We start from the raw sequence: 26,228 nt of genomic DNA on the forward strand, positions 1-26,228 counted from the left end.
ACTTGACCACTGTTAAAATTAACTTGAAGGGAGTACAGCCTCACTGTTCACAGTAAACATGCGCCGGAAGTTGCACAGAATTTTCACAACATTACCTCCTCGACACTGATTCTCAACACTGTGGCCCCATAAGGGTGCGTCCTCAGTCACCTCCTGTATTCCCTGTAGACGCATGACTGCGTGGCCTCACACAATTCCAACTCTCATCATCAAGTTCGCTGACAACATAACAGTAATAGGCCTGATTACCAACAACAACGAGACGTCCTACAGCAGTGTTCCCCAACTGGTGCCGCTGGTTTTATTTGTCTCCCAAGTTTTCTGATTTTTATAATTTATACATTTCATTTTTGGAGATAAGACTGTAGAACACCAGGAAATCAGCTCCAATTGATTTTAATTTTGGAAATCTGTTCCCAGGTATTCCCACGCAGGTCATTTGCAGTCTACAAATGACTGGTAATTATGTTCATTAAAAAATCAGTCCGAGGCTGAATCTAGTTGTTGGTCCCTGGCCTAGAGGGAGGAGGTAGGCACTCAGGTGTCGCAGGAAGGCCAAGAAGATCATCAGGGACTCCAGCCACGGCGTGGTTACACGTGGTCTATGGTTGTGATGCCAGTTGGACGTAATGCCAAATTCTCTAAAACGACGTTGGAGGTGGCTTATGGTAGAGAAATTAACATTACATGTTTTGGCAACAGCTCTGATGGACATTCCTGCAGTCAGCATGTCAATTGCACACTCCCTCAACTTGAGACATCTGTGGTACTGTGTTCTGAGAAAACTGCACATTTTAGAGTGGTCTTTTATTATCCAATGATCCTGCTGTTTAATCAGCTTCTTGATATGCCACACCTGTCAGGTGGATGGATTATTTTGTCAAAGGAGAAATGCTCACAAAAAGGATGTAAACGAATATGTGCACACCATTTGAGGGAAATAAACTTTTCGTGCATTTGGAAAATTTCTGGGATCTCAAACATGGGACCAACACTTTACATGTTGCGTTTTATTTTTGTTTAGTATATTTTTTTACTTCACTTGGTCCTGCATGTTGGAGCGCGGAGCCTATAAGATTTTCACTGTACCCTGCAATCATACCTGTAACCCTGTACATGTAACTAACACTGAATCTGAACAATATCAGCGTTGTGGCTAGGGGACAAAAGGGACAGATCTGGGCACGTTGGCATCTTCAAGTGGCTTAAACGCAAATTCTTGGCAGCATCGGAGCAACCCAAGTAACCTTTCACTCCCCCTCTCCTCTTATCCCATTGTGCCCAATCAAAAACACCCTACCCATTGGCGACGTGCCCCGTTGTCCTCGTGTTGTCATGTTTTACTCGACGACGCCTGACTTTCAAACTGCCTGCATGACAATAGGTTGTGACGCTCTGTCTGAATGCTAGTGGGGAGTGTCCTCTCAGAGTGATCTCCAACACGACACTTGAACCTATCTCTTCATGATGCGTAACATCTCTCATTTATGTGTTTTACGCTCTGTCAAAGAATGTGACTGACAACCCAGTGAACCCACCTTCGTATCTCTATCTTCCTCTCTTCTCTCACTTAATCGCTCTCTCTCTCCCTTTCACAGATTGTGATAGCGAAGTCACCTGTGGCCCCATTTGCTGTTCTAAACTACACAGTCCAGAAGGAGGGTATCCGTCTAGAGGGTGAGTCGACAGTCAGTCAGCTGGCCATACAGATGGCCTCCCTGTAATGAAGCTGACTTCTCAGCCAATGGGGGGGGGCACTTACTGTATTTTATACAACAGTGCTTTTTCTGGATGACTTCATCTTCTTCACCCAATGTACAAAACCCATGACCCTGTCTCGTGTTTGGGTTAAAAAGGGCAAATAGCCCACCTCTGAGGGCTTTATAGTCATATGACTATGATTTTAGGAAACTGAGAGCAGGTTTTCTCCATATGGAAATATTACCTTAGAGCAGCTCTCTGTTCTCTCTTGATGTTGCATATTCCAGTAGTACATTCAGTGAACTGGAGAACAGGAAGAGGGGAGTGAAAGAGGAGCTCTCCTTCACTCCCACCTGCCCCCCCCCTTCATTTCCCCTTCTGTAGTATCTGACCACTGAATAAACCATAGATTCCCCCTCAGGACAGATGTGCCCTTCAAGCTGCTCGCCATAACTCACTGGGCTGTTTTCACTCCGAATCTGAAACCTGAAATCTTATTGGAACACGGTAACATAAATCAAAGCCTAAAAGAGCGTGTGGTGAGGGGTATTTTGGTGTTTGTGTATGTGGGGTTTCAGAGTCGTAACCTGTTTAACCTGCGCACCCCCACTGCGCCTCTGTCAGAGTTCATTAGTTGGAACCGTTTGATTTACCCACAAGCCCTCAGGCTCCTGTTGATCTATGTTGGTGCCAGACACCGCTAAAGTTTTATAGGAAATGTAATATCACAAAATAACATTCTGTTAAGGGGGGGTACACTATACTGTTTTTTCCACACTTTAGTAGATTGAGCATTGCATTTAAAAAAAATAGGCCTAGTTGTACTTATTTTTCACAAGGAGATGTAGAATGTCTACAAAGTACTCCCTGTGACTTGTTGCCACCTATCTTCATCCATGTGTGAATGTACAAAAATGACAGATGAGCAAAAATGACAGTAAAAAAAAAATAATTTAAATACTGAGCTATATTGTATGATCAAACAATTGGGCATTGTATATTATTTTATAATACAATTGCTCAGAGAAAGATGTTTTGTGGAACAAGTCATCTTTTTTTCTCAAAGGGAGTGGTCAAAAATATTCACACCCCTTTTTTTTTTCAATACATCACCTTGCGTGGGTAACGGCACTGAGCCTTTTTCTAAAATGTTTTGGGCGGGATCTTAAAACATTCTGCCATACAGAATCCTTCCAGATCCTTGATATCCTTCGTCTGCGCTTATGGACTGCCCTATTCAGTTCAAACCACAGGTTTACAAGGGGTTTGAAGTCCGGAGACCAAGATGGCCATTGCAAAATGTAGATTTTTGTGGCCAATTAACCATTTCTTTGTGGATTTCGATGTGTGCTTGGGGTTATTGTCTTTTTATTATCCAGGAATGGATCTCCCAGCAAGACAATTCTCCCTTATTGAGTGTTGTTGCATGATAATTCCCGGGTTCTCAGGCATTATTGCTTGTTTTTTTATGCAGTCATTTTTTGGTCATCTTTATCAAGGGTGTCAATATGAAAATAGAGCTCACAACTGTGTGGCCACACATGACTCCAACTCCATCATCAAGTTTGTTGACGACATGATTGTGGTCGGCCTGATCACCAACGACGATGAAACAGCCTACAGAGAAGAGGCCAGCAACCTGGCAGTGTCGTGCCAGGACAACAACCCCTCCCTCAATGTCAGCAAGACCAAGGAGCTGATCGTGGACTTCAGGAAACAGGCATATGCACACTTCAATCCAGATCGACGGGGCTGTTGTGGAGAGGGTCAAGATCTTCAAGTTCCTTATTGTCCACATCACTGAGGACGTAACATGGCCCATCAGATCCTTAGGAACCTTTACAGCTGCTCCATCGAGCGGTGATGCTGGTTGTATCACAGCGATACTGATTGTATCACCGCCTGGAATGTCGGAAGGCCCTACTGTAGGTGGTGCAGACAGCCCAGTGCATCACTTGGGGTGAGCTCCCAGCCATCCAGGACATACATGCCAGGTGTCTGAGAAAGGCCTGAAAAATTGCCAAAGACTCCAGCCACCTGAGACATGGACTGCTCTCCATGCTCCCGTCCAGCAGGCAGTACTTGTGTATCCTACCCTGCTGCTAAAATTATTATTGATTATCTATTTATCCTGCTACTCGTCACTATTACTCCCATTTACACTTGAAGTCGGAAGTTTACATACACCTTAGCCAAATATATTTAAACTCGGTTTTTCACAATTCCTGACATTTAATCCAAGTACAAATTCCCTGTCTTAGGTCAGTTAAGATCACCACTTTATTTTAAGAATGTGATATTTCAGAATAATAGTAGAGAGAATGATTTATTTCAGCTTTTATTTCTTTCATCACAACCCCGTGGGTCAGAAGTTCACATACGCTCAATTAGTATTTGGTAGCATTGCCTTTAAATTGTTTAACTTGGGTCAAACGTATCGGGTAGCCTTCCACAAGCTTCCCACAATAAGTTGAGTGAATTTTGGCCTATTCCTCCTGACAGAGCTGGTGTAACTGAGTCAGGGTTGTAAAGGCCTCCTTGCTCGCATGTGTTTTTTCAGTTCTGCCCACAAATGTTCTATGGGATTCAGGTCAGGGCTTTGTAATGGCCACTCCAATACATTGACTTTGTTGTCCTTAAGCCATTTTGTCACAACTTTGGAAGTATGCTTGGGGTCATTGTCCATTTGGAAGATCATCCCTCATGATGCCATGAGTCCCTCCTGCAGCAAAGCACCCCCACAACATGATGCTGCCACCCCTGTGCTTCACAGTTGGGATGGTGAAGCAAGGATGGTGCAAGCCTCCCCCTTTTTCCTCCAAACATAACGATGGTCATTATGGCCAAACAGTTCTATTTCTGTTTCATCAGACCAGAGGACCTTTCTCCAAAAAGGAAGATCTTTCTCCCCATGTGCAGTTGCAAACTGTAGTCTGGCTATTTTATGGCGGTTTTGGAGCAGTGGCTTCTTCCTTGATGAGCGGCCTTTCAGGTTATGTCGATGTAGGACTCGTTTTACTGTGGATATAGATCATTTTGTACTTGTTTCCTCTATTATCTTCACAAGGTAATTTTCTGTTCCGAGATTGATTTGCACTTTTCACATCAAAGTACTTCCTGAGCGGTATGACGGCTGCGTGGTCCCATGGTGTTTATACTTGCATACTATTGTTTGTACAGATGAACGTGGTACCTTCAGGCATTTGGAAATTGATCGCAAGGATGAACCAGACTTGTGGAGCTCTACAATTTTTTTTCTGAGGTCTTGGCTGATTTATTTAGATTTTCCCATGATGTCAAGCAAAGAGGTACACCTCCAATTGACTCAAATGATGTCAATTAGCGTATCAGAAGTTTCTAAAGCCATGACATTCTTTTCTGGAATTTTCCAAACTGTTTAAAGGCACAGTCAACTTAGTGTATTTAAACTTCTGACCCAGTGGAATTGTGATACATGGTAAGTGAAATAATCTGTCTGTAAACAGTTTTTGAAAAAATGACTTGTGTCATGTACAAAGTAGATGTCCTAACCAACTTGCCAAAAGCATAGTTTGTTAACAATACATTTGTGGAGTGGTTGAAAAACAAGTTTTCATGACTCCAACCTAAGTGTATGTAAACTTCCGACTTCAACTGTACATGTACAGTGTGTTCGGGAAATTTTCAGACCCCTTTTCCACATTTTGTTACATTAAAGCCTTATTCTAAAAATGGATAAAATAATTTTCTCCCTTCATCAATCTAAACACAATACCCCATAATGACAAAGCGAAAACAGGTTTTTAGACATCTTTGCAAATGTGTATAAAAAAACGAAATACCTTATTTACATAAGTATTCAGACCTTTTGCTATGAGACACGAAATTAAGCTTTGCTGCATTCTGTTTCCATTGCTCATCCTTAGGATGTTTCTACAACTTAACTGGAGTCTTCCTGAGGTAAATTCAGTTGATTAAACATGATTTGGAAAGGCACACACCTGTCTATACAAGGTCCCACAGTTCACAGTGCATGTCAGAGCAAAAACCAAGCCATAAGGAATTGTATGTTGAGCTCTGATACAGGATTGTGTCAAGGCACAGATCTGGGGAAGGGTGCCAAAAGATTTCTGCAGCATTGAAGGTCCCCAAGAACACAGTGGCCTTCAACATTCTTAAATGGAAGAATTATCCTGTTACCAGTCACTTTCTCCCAATCCCCGCTTACATGTACATTTCTACCTCAAACTACTCCAGAAAATGTGGTATTGGCACTGTTGTCACGCCCTGACCATAGAGAGCCCTTGGTTCTCTATGGTGTAGTAGGTCAGGGTGTGACCTAGCTCAATATTTCTATGTTGGTGTTTTGTATGGTTCCCAATTAGAGGCAGCTGGTATCGTTGCCTCTAATCGGGGATCATATTTAGGTAGCCATTTTTCCCACCTGTGTTTGTGGGTTTATTGGTTTATTGTTTTTAGTTTAAAGTTTCACCGTAATAAAGATGTGGAACGTCAATCACGCTATGCCTTGGTCCGCTCATTACGACGATCGTGACAAAATATCCCACCAAGCAAGGACCAAGCAGCGTGTAACGGAGGTTAAGGAGTTTTGGACCTGGGAATAGATATTAGGGCTGTCAAGCTATTCAAATAATGAATCGTGTTAAATTCTGTTAATCACACATTTTCTATTTGTTTAAATTTGATGCTAAATGAAAACATTCTCTTTTTTTTAAGCAGGCATTTATTGACTCAAACACAAAACTATTTTGTATCAAAGTTTTTATTGGCATATTCACCATAAGTAAAGCAATACAAAAGTCCTGTAACTTAATAATGCTCCCAGTAGGCCTACTAACGTTCCCTCATAAATTCTCACACACACAGTTGAAGTTTCAGCCATTCCAAATTATTGTCCTCCCAATTACTGAACTGGATCTATGGGAACAAAGAGCATAAACCTGTCCAACAATGTAATGAATTCCACAGAACATAAACCTGTGACCATACACTTCAGTCGTCCTCCTATTTCTTTTCACTGAGCCAGTTTCATAGACAAAACAAGCCTGTTGACATTTTCAGATGATAAAGCTGCTCTCTTCTTTTGTACGATATGCCCAGAGTGAAAACAACCTCTCACAAGGTACTGATGTGGCAGGTGTTGCCAGGTACCTTTGCAGGCCAGCCTAGTGTGTGCCCTTGCATGCTGTGACCACCACTGTAGTGGACAGTCCTTAAACCTTGGGTTGAGTGCTGTGGCTATCTTCAGCCATGTGAATGTCAGCTTGAATCTTACCAAGTAGGCAGGGTCATCATCAGAGCACTCCATCACCCGAAGGAGATGACACAAAGCAGGCGACACCACTGAGCAGGAAATGCACTTCTCTCCTCCCAGAAGTTCAGTCAAGTACCTGCAGTGAAAGATATTTCAAAATCACTTCAGTCAATTGTGAGAGACTTGTTATACACAGACTCTCTCTCACACACACTTTACACACTCACTCTTACACTTAAACAAATCTTATAACACTAATAGTAAGATAAAGATTACCTGCAGGGCTCTAGTAGTGCCTCCAGCTTCTGCAGTTTCTCCAGTTCAGCTGTGGTTGGCATGGTGATGTTTCTTTTCTGTTGGGCCAGAGCATCTCTGTGTTTGTTGGTTTCTGTGGAACATGCTTTACCATTTCCAGAGTAGAATTTCATCTCGTTGTGACATCTTGTGCGTGTGATTCCTTCTTTAGCCCATTTGCAACTTGATGTTGTCGTAGCTCTGCAGCGTTTGGTGGGCTGAAATGCCCAACCATTTTACGGGCGTTTGGCTAGGGCATTGTCGAACCCGCTGTACTAGGGACACTGATGGAGTGCATGTGTTCAAAAGGCAGATGTCTCGCAGCTGTAATCAAGTTCCGTGTGCTGTCTGTGCAAATTGAGCTAACTTTGTTATCAATGTTCTACTGCTTTGCTAGATCCATGAAATACTCTGGCACATTTCAGCAGTGCCTCTTTTCTGTCTTCCTTATGGCCAGAGCGTGTGAATGCAGTTTCCAACCGTTGCATGCTTCAACTCCTCTGCTTTCGTAGCCCTCTCGCTTTCATACAGCTTGTGTATTCTTGTAACGACGGTGGCTCTCAGGTATCTCGTATGTTGAGTCGTTTGATGCGATCCAAATGATATCCCTCAAACCTTCGTCCTCCACAATGTGGACTGGCCTGTAAGCTGTAGCTAGCCTCTTGGCTATTGCTTGTGTAAGCTTGCTGCTCGACGACATAGGCCTCTCGCGCGTGCACACACTTCTAGCTTAGCCTACCGAAGATGTCCTCCATTCCTACTAGTAACGTTACTTGTATTGCCGGCATCAACGGTATGTTTCGCTTGTAAATCAAATTTTATTTGTCACATCCCCCGAATACAGCAGGTGTAGACCTTACAGTGAAATTCTTACTTGCAAGCCCTTAACCAACAATGCAGTTTTGAGAAAAATGTGTTTTAAGTAAGAAAATAAGAAATAAAAGTAACGAATAATGATAAGGAAGGGGGGGAAATTATACCGAAGACTCAATGTACTTCGGTAATAAAAAAAAAAATCAGTCTTGCAGTGGATGCAAATTAATCCAGAGAGCCATCTGGGAGGGATTTTAAATGTAATTAGCCATTTAAAAGCCCCTCACTAGCATTCTCCATCATTCAGTCCATACAAGTAGCTAGCTAGTAAAGGTGTTGTCATACTAGCGCATCGGCTGCCGGGGTTTTAAGTTGGAACAATGCATGGTTCAGGGGGTCAAACTAAGAAAATGCTTTACTTGCTTCCCAAAAATGTAAGCATTAACACGTTAATAACGGATTAACTTTGACAGCCCTTATACATGCACGCGTGCGCTATGGGTCAAAAGTTTTAGAACACCTACTCATTCAAGGTTTTTCTTTATTTTAACAATTTTCTACATTGTAGAATAATAGTGAAGACATCAAAACTATGAAATAACGCATATGGAATCATTTAGTAACCAAAAAAGTGTTAAACAACCCTTTGCCTTGATGACTGCTTTGCACACTCTTGGCATTCTCTCAACCAGCTTCATGAGATAGTCACCTGGAATGCATTTCAATCAACAGGTGTGCCTTCTTAAATATGTATTTATGGAATTTCCTTCCTTCATGCTTTTTGAGCCAATCAGTTGTGTTGTGACAAGGTAGGGGGTATACAGAAGATGGGCCTATTTGGTACGAGACCAAGTCTATATTATGGCCAGAACAGCTCAAATAAGCAAAGAGAAACGACATTCCATCATCACTTTAAGACATGAAGGTCAGTCAGTACGAAACATTTCAAGAACTTAGTTTCTTCAAGTGCAGTCGAAAAAACCATCAAGCGCTATGATGAAACTGGCTCTCATGAGGACTGCCACAGGAATGGAAGACCCAGCATTACCTCTGCTGCAGAGGAGAAGTTCATTAGAGTTATTAGCCTCAGAAATTGCAGCCCAAATAAATACTTCAGAGTTCAAGTAACAGACACATCTCAACATCAACTGTTCAGAGGAGACTGTGAATTAGGCCTTTGTGGTCAAATTTCTGCAAAGAAACCACTCAACTAAAGGACACCAATAATAAGAAGAGACTTGCTTGGGCCAAGAAACACAGGCAATCGACATTAGACCAGTGGAAATCTGTCCTTTTGGTCTGATGAGTCCAAATTGGAGATTTTTGGTTCTAACAGACGTGTCTTTGTGAGACGCAGAGTAGGTGAACAGATTATCTCCGCATGTGGTTCCCAGCATGGAGGAGGTGTTGTGGGGGTGCTTTGCTGGTGACACTGTCGGTGATGTATTTAGAATTCAAGGCACACTTAACCAGCATGGCTACCACAGCATTCTGCAGCGATACGCCATCCCATCTGATTTGTCCCACTATAATTTTTTTTTCAACAGGACAATGTCCAACAGACCTCGGTTGTGTAAGGGCTATTTGACAAAGGAGGGTGATGGGGTGTTGCATTAGATGACCTGGCCTCCACAATCACCCGACCTCAACCCAATTGAGATGGTTTGGGATAAGTTGGACCGCAGAGTGAAGGAAAAGCAGGCAACAAGTGCTCAGGATATGTGGAAACTCCTTCAAGACTGTTGGAAAAGCATTCCTCATGAAGCTGGTTGAGAGAATGCCAAGAGTGTGCAAAGCTGTCATCAAGGCAACGGGTGGCTACTTTGAAGAATCGAAAATTGAAAATATATTTTGATTTGTTTAACACTTTTTTTGGTTACTACATGTTTCCATATGTATTATTTCCTTAGTTTTGATGTCTTCACTATTATTCTACATTATAGAAAATAGTAAAAATAAAGAAAAATCCTTAAATGAGTAGGTGTGTCAACTTTTGACTGGTTCTATATGTATATAGTTATACTATTTTGACATTGATTATTGCACAGTTGGGTAGAGCTTGCAAGTTAAGAATTTCACTGTACTTGTGCATGTGACAACTTTAATAATTCCGGACCCCATTGTAAGTGAGCATTGTTTTGTCTCGAACCAGGTTTCCATCCAATCTTTTTATGCGAGTAAATTATGTGTAAAAGCTAAGATGTTTTCAGCACTTTTATTTCCATGACTGATCAAAGCTCGTTTTATGGCTCTCTCTTATCCCTCCGCAGTAGACATGGTGAGCAATATGTTTGGAACGTCGAAACGCAATCAAATTGCAGTATCGAATCGCAATAAATGTCGTATCGGCACCAAAGTATCGTGATAGCGTTATATTGTGAAGTCTCTTGCAATTCCCAGCCTTAGCGTTAGTATCCTCTTGTCGTATTCCAGTATGGCTTTCTTTGAAAAGCTCTTCTCTCTCTCTCTCTCCTCTCCCGCTCCTCCAGTGAATGGGTCGTGTTAATCTGGCCTTCTCCTCACAAGTGTGTCTTTGATGTGATGTGAGCACTGCTTCCTGCCAGCTTCCAAATAGAGCTCTCCTACCAGAATGTGGTTTCTTCTTTTTCCCACTGAATACACCAGGGCTTTGATTTGGCTTTATGATGCAGTGGGTACAAACTCGCCCTCAGTGTTCACTGCTCACTCACTCTCACCCTGCCATCGCATCGTCATGCCAACAACCGGTCCCCTTGATGCACGCACTAAGTAGCTGACACACACAACTGACCCTGTCGGGTTTAGCTGTTCACGTGTTCATCACCATCATTTGTGAAAGCTGCTTTGAGCTAGGACATGGCTTGAGATGCTATATCTCTGTAATTTTAGGTTGTTTGCTGTTCTCAATGGCAGCATGTTGTAGATTGTTGGCGTTACCGATGATAGTGATGCACGATTACACAATTATGTCATGAATAATACCTGGTTTAACCCCAACCCCTACGACCGGACTGGTTTGGAAACCTGCATTACATTTCCAGCAGATTTTAATACAATTTTAGCTAGGCCTACTCAAAAAGCTGGCAAATGGTTATTTAAAAACACTTCTTTTTTTTTAAAAAGTACAACATGGTTACGCAAGGAGGGGAAAGTGTGCTTTATTGGAAAAAAGAACATCTGCCCGTCCAATCCAATTGGACAACTGGTGTGTGGAAGTTAAATGTGACACTCCGCACCCCTAGCCAGGCAGTGGACGGTTGGCTCCCTTTCTCCTCTCCTTGCGTCTCATTAAATGATCTCATTACCATTCCATCCATCCATCGCACATTGGTTTCATTAGGAGCAGCAGCAGCTAGCTATCCTATCCCTGGGCATTACGTAACTTCCCTTCTCCTCAGCTTTTGTCAGGAGACGGTTTTGTGACCGGGGTTTTGGACTAGCCTTGCCAGAAAGTCAACCCCCTCATTCTTCGGGCCTGTCAGATGGGTTCTCTGTTTCTGTTTCACGCAGAGAGAGAGACAGAAGAGACCATGCACAGACACTAGTACACCTGAGTACAAATACTATTTGAAATCATTTAAATACTTTGAGCGTTTTCTCTAGCCTGCCTGGAGAGCCATAGGGGTGGGATTTACATTTTTGCAACTATTTTATTATTCGCATGGCAAACTCAATCAAACGCGGCTAAAGTCGGTGAAATTATTTGAAATAGTGTTTGAGCCCAGGTCTGAATTCTGATAGATACACAAGGCAACATCTGGGAAACTAATGTGGAAGAATACAGCACATCAGGAGCTTTGGAAGCCACAAAAGACACAAAAAAGACCATTCCCAGCATAGCTCAAAGATAGTGGGAACAGACACAAGTGTAGTCTACCTGTGTGGAAGGCTATATTTCAGGCACCGTTTCTGTTGGGCTAGCTGCTAGCTTTATCTGTGTACCGTGCGTTTTCAAGTCGTTGGAAAAGAGTTGAGGTGGGTAATTGTGAGGGAACTGCAAATCCCCTGACGGGTCTGATGATGATTTGAAAAGCAAAGGGCTTCTCTCTAGAGAAAGAGAGGAACCAAACCCGAGCCAGGTGCTTGAGAGGAGAATGGGTTAGAGAATAGAAAAAGAGAGGAGGATAGGGGGATTGGAGAGAGAAAAGAGCATCAGAGAAAAAGCACCTTCCTCTCCACAAGCTCCCGCATGCCTGGGAATTCACTTATTGTTTTCAGGATTACTTTTGGGCCAACCTGGCAGCTCACTACGGGCGAAAAAGTGCTGTCACTGCACAACCCTGAGTAACTGTGTAACTCTATAAGGCTACGGACCCTATCTCAGCTAGCTCGCTGTGCTATGTCTGTGCCATTCCATTTGGTCACCTACGGTCCTATGCAGTTAATGCCACTTTACAGCTTAAGCAGCCAGTCTCTGCAGGAGAGACACTCAGAGACTCACAAACCAGATGACAATGGAATATGGGCTAGTAAGAGAGTCTCCAGATTTTTCTGTGTTGGTTCCATTAGAAGGACAACTTTTATATTGTGTTTACTTATACACTTAGAGGAGGGGTTCTTGAACTTTTTCTGCCTGGGACTCAAATGAGAAAGTCTTTTCCTGGGACCCAAGCTTAGGAAAATATGCAACTATACATAAATATCGGTACATTTCATTGCCCTTATGCCTTAAACAAATGCAATATAGACAAAAACAAGTAACAATGAAATTAAATATCCATATAAATATCTATTCATGATTATTTTCCCCCGTTTTAAAAACACTCTTACACATCTGTCTAGGTTGGAACTGTTGCTGTTAAAATACAATAAATTATTTTCATTCTGAACTGGAATAAACTGATTGATCACATCACACAGATGAATAACAGAACACACACACAGGCTTTTTCATAGTGCAACCCTAAGTAACAGTACAGATGAAAAATGATCAGGCCTACTGTACATCTTACTGTATAAATTATTGTTGAAAGAAAGTCTAGGTTGGAACTGTTGCTGTTGAATTACAATACATATTTTTTTTATTCTGAACTGGAATAAACTGATTGATCACATTTGTAGACCAGAAAACACACACACAGTCCTTATGAGAGTTGTGTGGCATGTTGAAGTTTTCATCAAGCATGTCTATTCTGGGCTCAGTGTGTTTGCCTCAAAAAGCGTCTTGCTTCAATTATTTTATTCCAGTTCAGAATAAAAATGATTACAGTTCCAACCTAGACTAGTTTTCAACAGTCATTTCTACAGTTAAATGTACAGTAGGCCTGAATTTTTCATCTTCATCTGTACTGTTATTTAGGGTTGCAGCTAGCTTGCTGTGGACGAATGTTAGCTATTAGCTGTGTACAAGGCCAGGGGATTGTTTGAAAGAGAAACTCACATCTACTACAATGAGAGTTAGTACGCCCTTATTTCTGCTCATCATCACCCGTTATAAAATGACAATGCCCTGCTAGCTGACTTACTTTTCCACTGTCGAAGCACTGTTTCCTGGAGCATTCTGCCCTGTTCTGAAAGAACTCCTTGGGTTTACCATCATGCTGTGGATGTTTGGCCAGGATGTGTCTTTTTATTCAATTGTTCATTATGCGAGTCTCATTACTAAGCACTTCCCCGCACAAAACACATTGTGGGCGCTCCTCGTTATACGTTTGTATGAAAGAGAAGAGAAACTCATCGCTGTATTTGCGTTTCATGACAATTGAGCTCAGTCAGAACTTGTGGCTAGCATGAATCCATTTGATGAGTGAGTGAGTGATGGCGAGTGGGAATGACAAGTCAGTGGCTGACAGCACATCATCTGCTGCCTGAACGACAGCGCTGCGTCGTGTGTGTCGCGGAGTGATCTTCAAGAAAACTGCAGAAAAAAGATCCGGTAAACAGCAAAGCACATGGGCATCTCCCTCTCACATTCGCGCAGCTGCCAAACTGAGCAGAGACCGCTGCTTAAGCAGAAAGCGCACTGAACAGAGAGCGCAGATGCAAAGTGCCAAATCAATTCCAGTAATTAATTAAACAATTATAAATGTACACTGACACGTCGCGACCCACCATTAATAGGTCCTCGACCCTTTAAGAAAGGTGGATTTAGATAATCTTAAGTAGGACTGGATATATGATAAGTTATTGTGTAACTCATCAGACAGCTTTCTGCCAATCCGGTCCCAGCGGTGTGACATCCACATGTTCAGACTTGTGTAAGCGTCAAAGACACAGGTCGTCGGGTGCGTGTGTGACAAAGGAGACTTATTCAGGTTCATCTTCCAGCCCTGAGGTGAGGATTAAACCTAAGACGCAGACCCCCTATCCTCCCCCGTCCCTTTCAGGCAACCAAGACCCAACCATGCTTCTCTGATTCCTCACTGTTGTCCTGTAATCTTAGTAAACCCAACACTATGTCAACCTATTGTCTGTGCCTCGTTTTACATCATTGTGACAGTGAGAGGTTTTACTTGAATATCGTCTGTTGTTTAATGTGCATGTTATCTGTAGCTGGGGATCGGGTGGAACATGTGAGGCCATGTAACCAGAGTGATCCCAGTGGGTATATAGGGTACAGTGTATTGAACAACCTCATGGCGTCATACTGCCTGACCCAGGCCGCTACTGATAGATGTACTCTCTCTCTCTTAATCTCCACCCACCTACAGTACACTGTGAACTCCGCTATCATAACACCTTCAGATGAGGTAGCCTTCAGATGAGGTAGCGACGTGTCGGTACCCGGTACTTTTATCATTATATTGCCCTTCACCGACCTGGTTTACTGTGAACGCCTACCTAGGAGGATGGAGGAGGTGGCTAAAGTTGGAGTGTTGACACGCCGGGTTGCAACATTATAGGCTTCGCAAGTCTGCGTGGCTGGTTTTGTTGGGCAATATTATAATTGCCCAACAAGTTTTCAGAAATACTGTTTGATCAGATTAGCAGTGCAAATATGCCTGGGTCCTTGTCTTGTATGGTCTGGTCCCAGTCCTGTCATTCTGTTACAAAGTTATGACCAAAGGGATTGTTTGTAAGGTCTGAGTTTCATCTGTACTCTCTATTGATCCCTCCTCCACCCCTCCTCCTCTGCAATTCTCCCTCTTTCATTTCTTGCGGTTCAGTTCATTGAGTTCCTCTGCTTTTCACCGCAACTCAATGCAACTGCCGAACACATGTAAAAACCCCTGGAATGTCAGATGGATGGCATCCAAGATATTTTAATCTCCAAGTTTGAAATCCGATTCTGGGTTTTGGTTCGGCTCTTCCTCTGTTTAGAATGGAGGCATCCATGGTTTGATGACAGTCTTGAGTGCTGTTTGTCTATGGGAAGCCATTTCTCTCTCTCTCTCTTTTTGTGTGTGTGTGTGTGTGTGTGTGTTTGTTTGTCAGCGGCAAGCCCGTCCTGACCAGTTTACATAGAAATGCACTGTTTACATATTTCTCCTCGTCTGAGGAGTGAAACGTGATTACCGTTGGCAACCACTGTAATTTATCCAACATCTCTCTTATCAGTAGTTGTGTTTTCAGTGGTTTATATCAGGTAGACCATGGTGAACCCACTGCTCGATCAGGTATGTCAGGTTGTCTGCATTGTTTAGTCAGTGTGGGACGATAATGGATTGGTCCCAGATCTGTTTGTGGGACAATAGAGGCTTGAGGTCACACTGTGTCAACGTCTAAGGCTGCTTCCAGATTTGGTCACTGGGAACTTTTACATGCACAATAATAATTCGATATTCAAGTGATTATGGCAGTAGACAGATTCGGCATTATTCATATTAACACCGTACTCTGTTTTATCTTAATCTGCGTCAGGTCAAAATCGAAGTAAGCATACGCCAATTAAAACACCTGATTTTTCTGATCCATCTTTCGAATGATGAGGACATTATTCGGCGTTCCAGCGGTGTATTTCATTTACGTGTGACTGGGAATACAAATATGCCTCTGTTGGTCACAGATATGGTATGGGTGTGGATCAGAACCAGTCAGTATCTGATGTGAACACCATTTGACTCATGCAGTGAGACACATCTCTTTCACATAGAGTTGATGAGGCTGTTGATTGTGGCCTGTGGAATGTTGTCCAACTCCTCTTCAATGGCTGTCCTAAGTTGCTGGATATTGGCGGGAACTGGAACATGCTGTTGTAAACTGTATCGATGTGTATCTTTAACATGCTCAATGGGTGACATGTCTGGTGGGTATGCAGGCCATGGAAGAACTGGGACATTTTCAGCTTCCAGGAATTGTTTACTGATCCTTGCGACACGGGGCTGTGCATTATCATGATGGCGGCGGGTGAATGGCACGACAATTGGCCTCAGGATCTCTGTCACATTATCTCTGTGCATTCAAATTGTAATTTGATGAAATGCAATTGTGTTTGTTGTAGCTTATGCTTGCCCATACCGTAACGCCACCATGGGGCACTCTGTTCACAACATTGACATCAGCAAACCACTCGCCCACACAATGCCATAGACATGGTCTGCGGTTGTGAGGCTGGTTGAACGTAAATTCTCTAAAATGACGTTGGTAGAGAAATTTACATTAAATTCTCTGGCGACAGCTCCGGTGGACATTCCTGCAGTCGGCATGCCAACTGCATGCTCCCTCAAAACTTGAGACATCTGTGGCACTGTCTTGTGTGATAAAACTGCACATTTTAGAGTGGCCCTTTATTGTCCCCAGCACAAGGTGCACCTGTGTAATGATCATGCTGTTTAATCAGCTTTTTGATATGCTACACCTGTCAGGTGGATGGATTATCTTGGCAAAGGAGAAATGCTCACTAACAGGGATGTAAAGAACATTTAGAGAAATAAGCTTTTCGTGCGTATGGAACATTTATGGCAACAATTTACATGTTGCGTTTTATATTTTTGTTCAGTATATTTTACCATGTCAGTATATAAACTCAGCAAAAAAAGAAACATCCCCTTTTCAGGACCCTGTCTTTCAAAGACAATTCGTAAAAATCCAAATAACTTCACAGATCTTCATTGTAAAAGGTTTAAACACGGTTTCCCATGCTTGTTCAATGAATCATAAACAATTAATGAACATGCACCTGTGGAACGGTCGTTAAGACACTAACAGCTTACAGACGGTAGGCAATTAAGGTCACAGTTATGAAAACTTAGGACACTAAGGAGGCCTTTCTTCTGACTCTGGAAAAACACAACAAAAAAAAGATGCCCAGGGTCCTTCCTCATCTGCGTGAACGTGCTTTAGGCATGCTGCAAGGAGGCATGAGGACTGCAGAGGTGGCCAGGGCAATAAATGGCAATGTCCGTACTGTGAGATGCCTAACATGGAACCCAAACCGGCTGCGCGCATGCGCCATCGTACGCTATTGTGAATAAATGCATTTTGTCCCCCTACACCAAACGCGATCATGACACGCAGGTTAAAATATCAAAACAAACTCTGAACCAATAACATTAATTTGGGGACAGGTCGCAAAAGCATTAAACATGTATGGCAATTTAGCTAATTAGCTTGCACTTGCTAGCTAATTTGTCCGATTTAGCTAGCTTGCTGTTGCTAGCTAATTTGTCCTGGGATATAAACATTGAGTTGTTATTTTACCTGAAATGCATAAGGTCCTCTACTCTGACAATTAATCCACACATAAAACGGCAAACTGAAACGTTTCTAGTCATCTCTCCTCCTTCCAGGCTTTTTCATCTTTGAACTTATATGGTGATTGGCATCTACACTTTCATAGTATTACCATGACAACAGGCAAAACATTTCATCTTTCAATCACCCACGTGGGTATAATCAATGAGGAGATGGCACGTGGGTACCTGCTTCTATAAACCAATGAGGAGATGGGAGAGGCAGGACTTGCAGCGCGATCTGCGTCAGAAATAGAAAGGAGTTCTACAGGTACAGGATAGTAATAACTACCTGAGTTACACAAGGAATGCACAATCCCTCCATCAGTGCTCAGACTGTCCGCAATAGGCTGAGAGAGGCTGGATTGAGGGCTTGTAGGCCTGTTGTAAGACAGGTCCTCACCAGACATCACTGGCAACAACGTCGCCTATGGGCACAAACCTACCGTCGCTGGACCAGACAGGACTGGCGGCAAGTGCTCTTCACAGCGAGTCGCGGTTTTATCTCACCATGGGTGAATGTCGGGTTTGTGTATATTGTCGAAGGAATGAGCATTGTACTCTGGAGCGGGATCGATTTGGAGGTGGTGGGTCTGTCATGGTCTGGGGCGGTGTGTCACAGCATCATCGGACTGAGCTTGTTGTCATTGCAGGCAATCTCAACGCTGTACATTACAGGGAAGACATCCTCCTCCTTCATGTGGTACCCTTCCTGCAGGCTCACCCTGACATGACCCTCCAGCATGACAATGCCACCAGCCATACTGCTCGTTCTGTGCGTGATTTCCTACAAGAAAGGAATGTCAGTGTTCTGCCATGGCCAGCGAAGAGCCCGGATCTCAGTACTATTGAGCACGCCTGGGACCTGTTGGATCAGAGGGTGAGGGCTAGGGCCATTCCCTGCCAGAAATGTCCGGGAACTTGCAGGTGCCTTGTTGGAAGAGTGGGGTAACATCTCACAGCAAGAACTGGCAAATCTGGTGCAGTCCATGAGAAGGAGATGCACTGCAGTACTTAATGGCCACACCAGATACTGACTTACTTTTGACCCCTCCTTTGTTCAGGGACACATTATTCCATTTCTGTTAGTCACATGTCTGTGGAACTTGTTCAGTTTATGTCTCAGTTGTTGAATCTTATGTTCATACAAATATTTACACATGTTAAGTTTGCTGAAAATAAATGCAGTTGACAGTGAGAGGACGTTTTTCTTTTTTTGCTGAGTTTATTTGTTGTCAATGTTTTGGCGTCAAACTGTTGGCATTTGTGAAAAAAGTCAATAGTTGGAAAAGTTGCAGATAATGCCATTGTTGATTTAGATGCTTTCTTCATTAATTAGACTATTTTCTCTTGATCCATATGCTTTGTCTGCTAGAAACTCATGGATAATATGGACACACATATACAAAATTAATTCTAAATATGAATACATGATATATGCACTAGTTATTCAAGTATAAATTACCAAAGTTACCATGGATTGCAATAGTTTTTCTGTTAATTACCAAAATTACAGAAGATTCCAGTAACTTTGGTAAATTATTGGTAGCTTTGCAACCCTAGTCTTGCCTCCCACTGTGGAGACCAGAACACAGTGTGTTGTTTGTGGTTGATGTTTTATGTCAGTCACACACTGTACCTATGGAAGGTGTTGGGTTGGTTAATTATGGCCCTATTCATTCGTATTCATTAACTTTTAGTAGTGGTGTCTGTCTGTCAGAGGGCTGGAGTGGTGCTCTTGTTCCTGATGTGTCTGAGCAGCTGTTCACTGTTCATGTATGAACACACAGTCACATACACACTCTCGCTCACACACATGTACACACACTCACTCACACTCTGTCTAGCTGACTCTTTTCCCACTCTATCCTCTCTGTCTCTCTGTGTGTCTGTTTTTCTCCCTCCCTCCCTCGGCCCTGCCACACAGACAGTGCTGCCCTGTGTTGCTCCTGCGGCCTGACCTTTCCAGCCCTGACAGCTGACACGCAGCCCCGTTCCCACACCACACGCCTGCCCTGGCCACATCCTCTGAAGGACCCCCAGCCAACACACACACATGCAAGTACAAGCGCACACACACACAGGGACACATGCACACCGACGAGACACACACTCACATACTGTACACAGGTCGGCCAGCAGCTACTTCCTAATTCCACCGTCAACCACACAGAGAGAAAACTAGCCTATAGCTATTAAACGCCAGGGCAGGAAAGATGCAGCCACACAATAGCACCAGCGGCCCCTTTTGAACTCTCTCAGTATTTCCTCAGTTCAACGTTCAATGGGCATTATGTAATGTATTTACTTGAGAGGGCCGTAGTGATGAAACGGCTAAAGGGCTCTGCTGGGAGCCAATGGAAACATGTCCTCTTTGTTTCTCACTACTGCATTTCATTGTAAGAGACATTGATTACAGTTTGTTTCTGAGGGCCACCTGAGTTGCTTTGTGTTCCTGTGACCTATGAACTTTGACCCATAAGCATCAGCAGCCTAGTTCCCAAAGTAGAGGTCTTGTGCTGTGAATCTCGTTCCATGTACAGTACCAGTCAAAAGTTTGGACACACCCACTCATTCAATTAATTGTCTTTATTTTTACTATTTTCTACATTGTAGAATAATAGTGAAGAGATCAAAACTATGAAATAACACATGGAATCATATAGTAACCAAAAAAGTGTTCAACAAATCAAAATATATTTGAGATTCTTCAAAGTAGCCACCCTTTGCCTTGATGACAGCTTTGCACAGTCTTGGCATTCTCTCAACCAGCTTCATGAGGAATGCTTTTCCAACAGTCTTGAAGGAGTTCCCACATATGCTGAACACTTGTTGGCTGCTTTTCCCTCACTCTGCGGTCCAACTGATCCCAAACCATCTCATTTGTGTTGAGGTCGGGTGATTGCGGAGGCCAGGTCATTTGATGAATCACCATCACTCTCCTTCTTGGTCAAATAGCCCTTACACAGCCTGGAGGTGTGATAGTCCCACTAAGCGCAAACCAGATGGGATGGCGTATCGTTGCAGAATGCTGTGGTAGCCATGCTGGTTAAGTGTGCTTTGAATTTTAAATAAATCACAGACAGTGTCACCAGCAAAGCACCATCACACCTCCTCCTCCATGCTTCACGGTGGGAATCACATGCGGAGATCATCCGTTCACCTATTCTGCGTCTCACAAAGACACGGTGGTTGGAACCAAAAATCTCAAATTTGGACTCATCAGACCAAAGGACAGATTTCCACTGGTCTAATGTCCATTGCTCTTGTTTCTTGGCCCAAGCAAGTCTCTTCTTCATATTGGTGTCCTTTAGTCATGGCTTATTTGCAGCAATTCGACCATGAGGCCTTATTCACACAGTCTCCTCTGAACAGTTGATGTTGAGATGTGTCTGTTACTTAAGTTTTCCGTATTGACTGACCTTCATGTCTTAAAGTATTGCTAGACTGTTGTTTCTCTTTGCTTATTTGAGCTGTTCTTGCTATAATATGGACTTGGTATTTTACCAAATAGGGCCATCTTCTGTATACCACCCCTACCTGGTCACAACACAGCTGATTGGCTCAAATGCATTAAGAAGGAAAGAAAGAAAATAGTCAAAATAAAGAAAAACCCTTGAATGAGTAGGTGTATCCAATCTTTTGACTGGTACTGTATGTCAGAGACTCTGCGTTAACAGTGGAGTAGGTGCAAGAGCGGAGCGAAGCAGGCCAGAGGGTGGGGAATAATGGTCCCCCTGTTTGGTCTGTGGCTGTGCGACTTAAGACTCAGCGCGGGGGCAGCGAGGGTAGGGGTAGGGGGGGCAGGAAGCAGGGGAAGCCTACGGGAACACCAATATCCTCTCGGAATTAAATTGCCATGCACCCGCTTTGATCCCTTTGAGAAGGGTTTTTTATTTGGGCCAACTTTCACTTGCCCTCTCCCTCGCCCACCACCCCCTCCTCCTCCTCCCCTTTCACTCCGTTCCACCGACCAACCGCTCTCTCTCTTCATGCTTAACAGCTGGCTGGTGACAGCGCAGTTGTCCAGAGAAGGGTATTGGATGGAAAGGAAGGCACCAGCCAGAGAGTACCTGGGTAGTTGTGGTAGGAGGTGGCGGTTGGGCCGGTTTAATTCACCCCTGCTCTCTCTTTCTCTACCCCTTCTTTTCCCACCCTCTTTTTCTGTCTCCCTGTGTGGTGAGACTTGCAAGCGCAGGGCTTGTAGGGATGTGGGTTACTCTGCTATGGCTGTTTCTGCCTCTCTGTCTGTGTGTGGTCCACCATCACATCTGAAACTGTGACGGGGTCATAGAGGCGGGAGGGGCAGCCATTACACCTAATCTCTGTCACATTCTACACTTCACACTCATTCTGCCGACTCACTGTGGAACTCCGCAATAAGTGGTTTTTCGTAGCATTAGCATTAAAAGGGTAATCTGGTCTCATATCTGTTTATGCAGTATAGCCAACTCCGAAATTGTCATGGTCAGGCTGAAAAAGTAACCTGGTCCGACATCTGTTTGTGCAGTATAAGCAACTTCCTTGGTCGTATTAGCACTAAAAGAGTAGCCTGTTCCCGGACTTGTTTGTGCAGTATAGCCAACTCCTACATGGTCTTTGTTAATGCCAAACCCATAGGGATTGGTTACACAGCACAAATAGATGTGTCACCAGGCTACTAAATGAGAACACTGAGTGTAGTGGTATTAACACGACACATTTAGAAACAATAAAAATGATATGAAACCAGTATATTAACATGAATCGTACTCTGAAATGAAAACACTTTCACTTCCTCCTACAGATATGCTTCACTTGAGGTACTCATGTTGTAATCTCCTCTTTTTGTTTCTCTACTTTTGGCTCTAGAATGGGGAGACTGACTGAGTGCCCTAGATCAGGGGTTTCCAATCCTCTCCTCTGGGACCCTCAGACGTTCCATGTATTTGAACTACTTCAGAGCTAGCACACCTGATTCAACTTGTCAACTAATCATCAAGCCCAGGCGAGTTAGCTCAGGGCTACAACAAAATTGTAAAAAGTCTGGGGGTCTCCGAGGAGAGGTTTGAAAACTACTGCCCTAGATCTCCAGGTCTCTAGTTAGTCTTGACTGTAATTTACAGTCCATAGAGAGCCTATCTGAATTTGCCATGATTCTCTTAGCCTGGTCCCGAATCTGTTTGTGCTGTTTTTCCAACTCCTATGTGGTCAATGTCACGTAAAACAGCTCAAACCAATCTGGGACAAGGCTATGAATATTATTTTATTTTTTTGTTGTTTGCTAAAGTGGTTAATATGAAATAGTTGAATGAGTTTCAGCCTGCCTGGCTCATAAGACACATCCCAGTCAAACCCTCCTGTGTACTGAGCGGAGACCAGAGTCAACAGTCAGGAGGCACAGAGATCAATGATCAGACTTTTAATTACGCACGTTGTTTTATCTGGGAGAGTGTGTTGAAGTTTTAATTAAGGCCTAGTAGCGCCTCTTCACGCATTCATACTGTATATGCACGCACACACACACAAGGAGCCAGACGAGCACCTGTGTTCCCCCTGTCCCATAAGCAGTGTGTTTGTTTTGATGAATGGCCCTCGCCTGCCTGTTTCCAGTTCTGCAGTACATATCTGTCAGGAAGTCTGTTGCCAGTGTGTCCTCTCCATGGGATTATGAGTAATAAGAAGGGATTTGTATACATGCCTTTTAAATCCTATATCCGGACTGTGTGTGTGTGTGTGTGTGCGCTAGAAATATATAGAGTGGGATGTATAGAGCAGGGTTCCCCAACTGGCGCTCCTCCAAACCCCAAGAGCTCCAAAACGTGTATTTATTTATTGTTGGACATAAAAACACCAGGAAATCAGCTTCAAGTGATCTTTATTTGGGAAATCTGTTCCCAAGTATTTCCACGCATAGTAGAGAGACGCGTGATCATATACAAATGTATTCAAGGTTTGAAATGATTAAGTTTTAGTCAAATATATCTGTTTGGGGTCAATATGCAGTCTACAAATGATTTGTAATTATATTCCGGCCCCCGACCATCCGCTCAAGAAAATATCGGCCCATGTCTAAATCTAGTTGATGATTCCTGGTATAGAGAGACTTGGTCTGTGTTCATAAGATTACTTTATTGGCCAATGGCAACTTGTCTTCTGCTTTATTCCAATCACATATGAGTCCTTCTCACTGTGCTCCATTCCACTCGAACGTCAATACTATAAAACTGCACATGACATTGCTATTAGCAATTGAGCCCTCATGAATTCTAATGCAACGCGTTAGTGCTGTGGAGTTAGATACACGGTGTAGTATTTGTCCGACAAAATGTAATCTTGAGCATATTAGCAGAACTGACACATTTTGGAGAGGAAGGGGAAAAAGTTATGGAGAAAGTAGAGTGAAACAGAAAATGTAATAAGACTAGAAGTCTAGGGAAGGGCAGGGAAGAGTTAAGTCTGTTTCCTGGAGGAGAATAAATTAAAAGTGGCTCGTAATCACATTGCTGGAATGCAGTCAGTGTACACTGTTAAACACTCCCTAAGCCCTGGCTCCACTTCACTCTCTCAGCACTCCACACAAAGACCTCTTTGTTCTCCTCTCCCTCGTCTTATAAAGAAATGCCCCCCCCCCTCCTTCTCTCTCTCCCCTTTTTTATTTATTTCCTTCTCTCTCAATCTCTGTTCTGCTCTCTCTCGGTCTCAGCTCTCGTCTCGTTCGTTCTGTTACACTTCTATACTCATTTTATTGGGCGCTCCCCCATGTCTTCTCTATCTAAGCCCTCTGTAGTTGTTTCCCCTCTCCTTCTTACACTTCAAAAGATCATATTTCTCCGCAAATTTCTAGAGGGTTTGAATAGTCCCAAGGTTGCTGCTGCATATCGAGAAAGACTATCTTGGGAGAGAAAATAAGGTGAGGGAGGGGAAATTAAAAAGAGAATATTTTCGGACCCCCTAGCAGCGCAAGGAATCTGGTGGACTTTAATCTCCTGTGCCAGAGAGAGAAAGCGAGAGACGGAGAAAGAGAGGGCCAGGGTAGTTAAGACTCCACTGACATGAATAGAGGGGTCATAAAAATGAGCACTGAGGAGGAACGGGGTCAAAACCTGGAGAGAGAAAGGGGATATTGAAGACTGCAGTTGGAGTACGGGGAGGGATAGTTATAACTATAGCCTGGGGTTGAGAGGGAAACAAAGATTGTAGTGGGAATACTGTTTTCACGTACTGACTCCCACACAATACGGTGTTGTAGGCTGCTTTTGTCCGTACGTCCAGTGTGTTGATGACCACTTCTGTTTACAGTACGAGTGTTTTTATAGCCTGGGTGTGTGACCTCTCACATGCTGTTCATTTAGTGTTACTCTGATGTGTGAATGGGTGGTTTTCATCACTACACATCAGTAGCTAGCTTGCTCTCCAGTTTAGACTCAGAAGCTTCTCCAGCTGCTGCTCAGTATTCGCTCCACATAGTCATGGGGACATAAGTGTGTGTGGTAGAGGGAGAGACGTGTGTGTGTAACATTTTATTATAAACACAGAAAGCAGCATTTAAACACATTGGGCTCTATGGCTTCGGTTCACTTCTCAGTCATTCCTGGAGCAGTGGTTTATGCCATACGCAGGTGTTCAGACATTTTGTCAATATCTATCTGTGCCCAGACAAACACCTCAGATACGTATGTACTTGTGTGTGTTTATATATATGTGTGTGTGTGTGTTGGAAGTTGGAACCCCACTCCCCAAAATGAGTCACCCTCTATCACAGCTGCAAACCTCACAGGACTGCGTGTTCCCCTGGCAGCCAAGTGCATCACATGTACTAACACACTAATAACCACAGCCGTAAAAGACAAATAAATGTACCACCTACTCCGTTAAATATGACTCAGAACCTGGACATAACATTGTGGTGCTTTCACAAGAGAGGTTATGTGGGGAAATGAGCATGGGGTTGTGTTCATTACCTCACACCCTAGTAAAATTTTAAAAACAAAAATGAGCATTTCTTATTTGAAAAATCCAGGTCGTCCCACCATGTTTCAGTACTTTTTTTTATCTGTTTGGTGCCTAATGAACATGACAATGGTGTAAGTATCTAGTCATCTGTCATCCTTGGGCAAAACAGAATGAGATGTTGTCATTGAGTACAAGCATGTGTGAGTTCTGAAGTGGGCGTTTTTTGCGCAAACTCACTCAGTCAACTGTTAAACAAAAACCATATTGGTGATGGTTTCAATGCTTTGGTTATACACTAAGTATACAAAACATTAAGAACACCTGTTCTTTCCATGGCATAGACTGACCTGGTGAATCGAGGTGAAAGCAATGAGGTGTAATTGATGTCACTTGTTAAATCCACTTCATTCACTGTAGATGAAGGGGAGGAGACCGGTTAAAGAAGGATTTTTAAACAATTGAGACATGGATTGCGTATGTGTGCCATTCAGAGGGTTAATGGGCAATTAAAAAGATTTAACCGCCTTTGAATGGGGTATGTTAGTAAGTGCCAGGCGCAGCGGTTTGTTTTCAAGAACTGCAACGCAGCTGGGTTTTTTGCCCTCAACAGTTTCCCGTGTGTATCATGAATGGTCCATCAC

General features: G+C 43.2%; 1 protein-coding gene across 8 annotated transcripts in view; it reads left to right on the top strand.

Annotated features, from left to right (window-relative positions):
* rad51b (RAD51 paralog B) overlaps positions 1–26,228 on the top strand; it is an 87,308-nt gene that overhangs the window by 24,741 nt on the left and 36,339 nt on the right. For 7 of the 8 annotated variants that reach the window (XM_036985281.1, XM_036985279.1, XM_036985280.1 and 4 more), the window contains one exon: positions 1,599–1,677. In XM_036985281.1, coding sequence (XP_036841176.1) covers positions 1,599–1,677 — 79 coding nt within the window. Of the gene's footprint in view, positions 1–1,598; positions 1,678–19,579; positions 19,711–26,228 lie in introns of all 8 variants that reach the window. The other variant, XM_021612305.2, reaches the window with a different exon arrangement.

This window comes from Oncorhynchus mykiss, chromosome 8 (assembly GCF_013265735.2).
Source record: "Oncorhynchus mykiss isolate Arlee chromosome 8, USDA_OmykA_1.1, whole genome shotgun sequence".
NCBI lineage: Eukaryota > Metazoa > Chordata > Actinopteri > Salmoniformes > Salmonidae > Oncorhynchus > Oncorhynchus mykiss.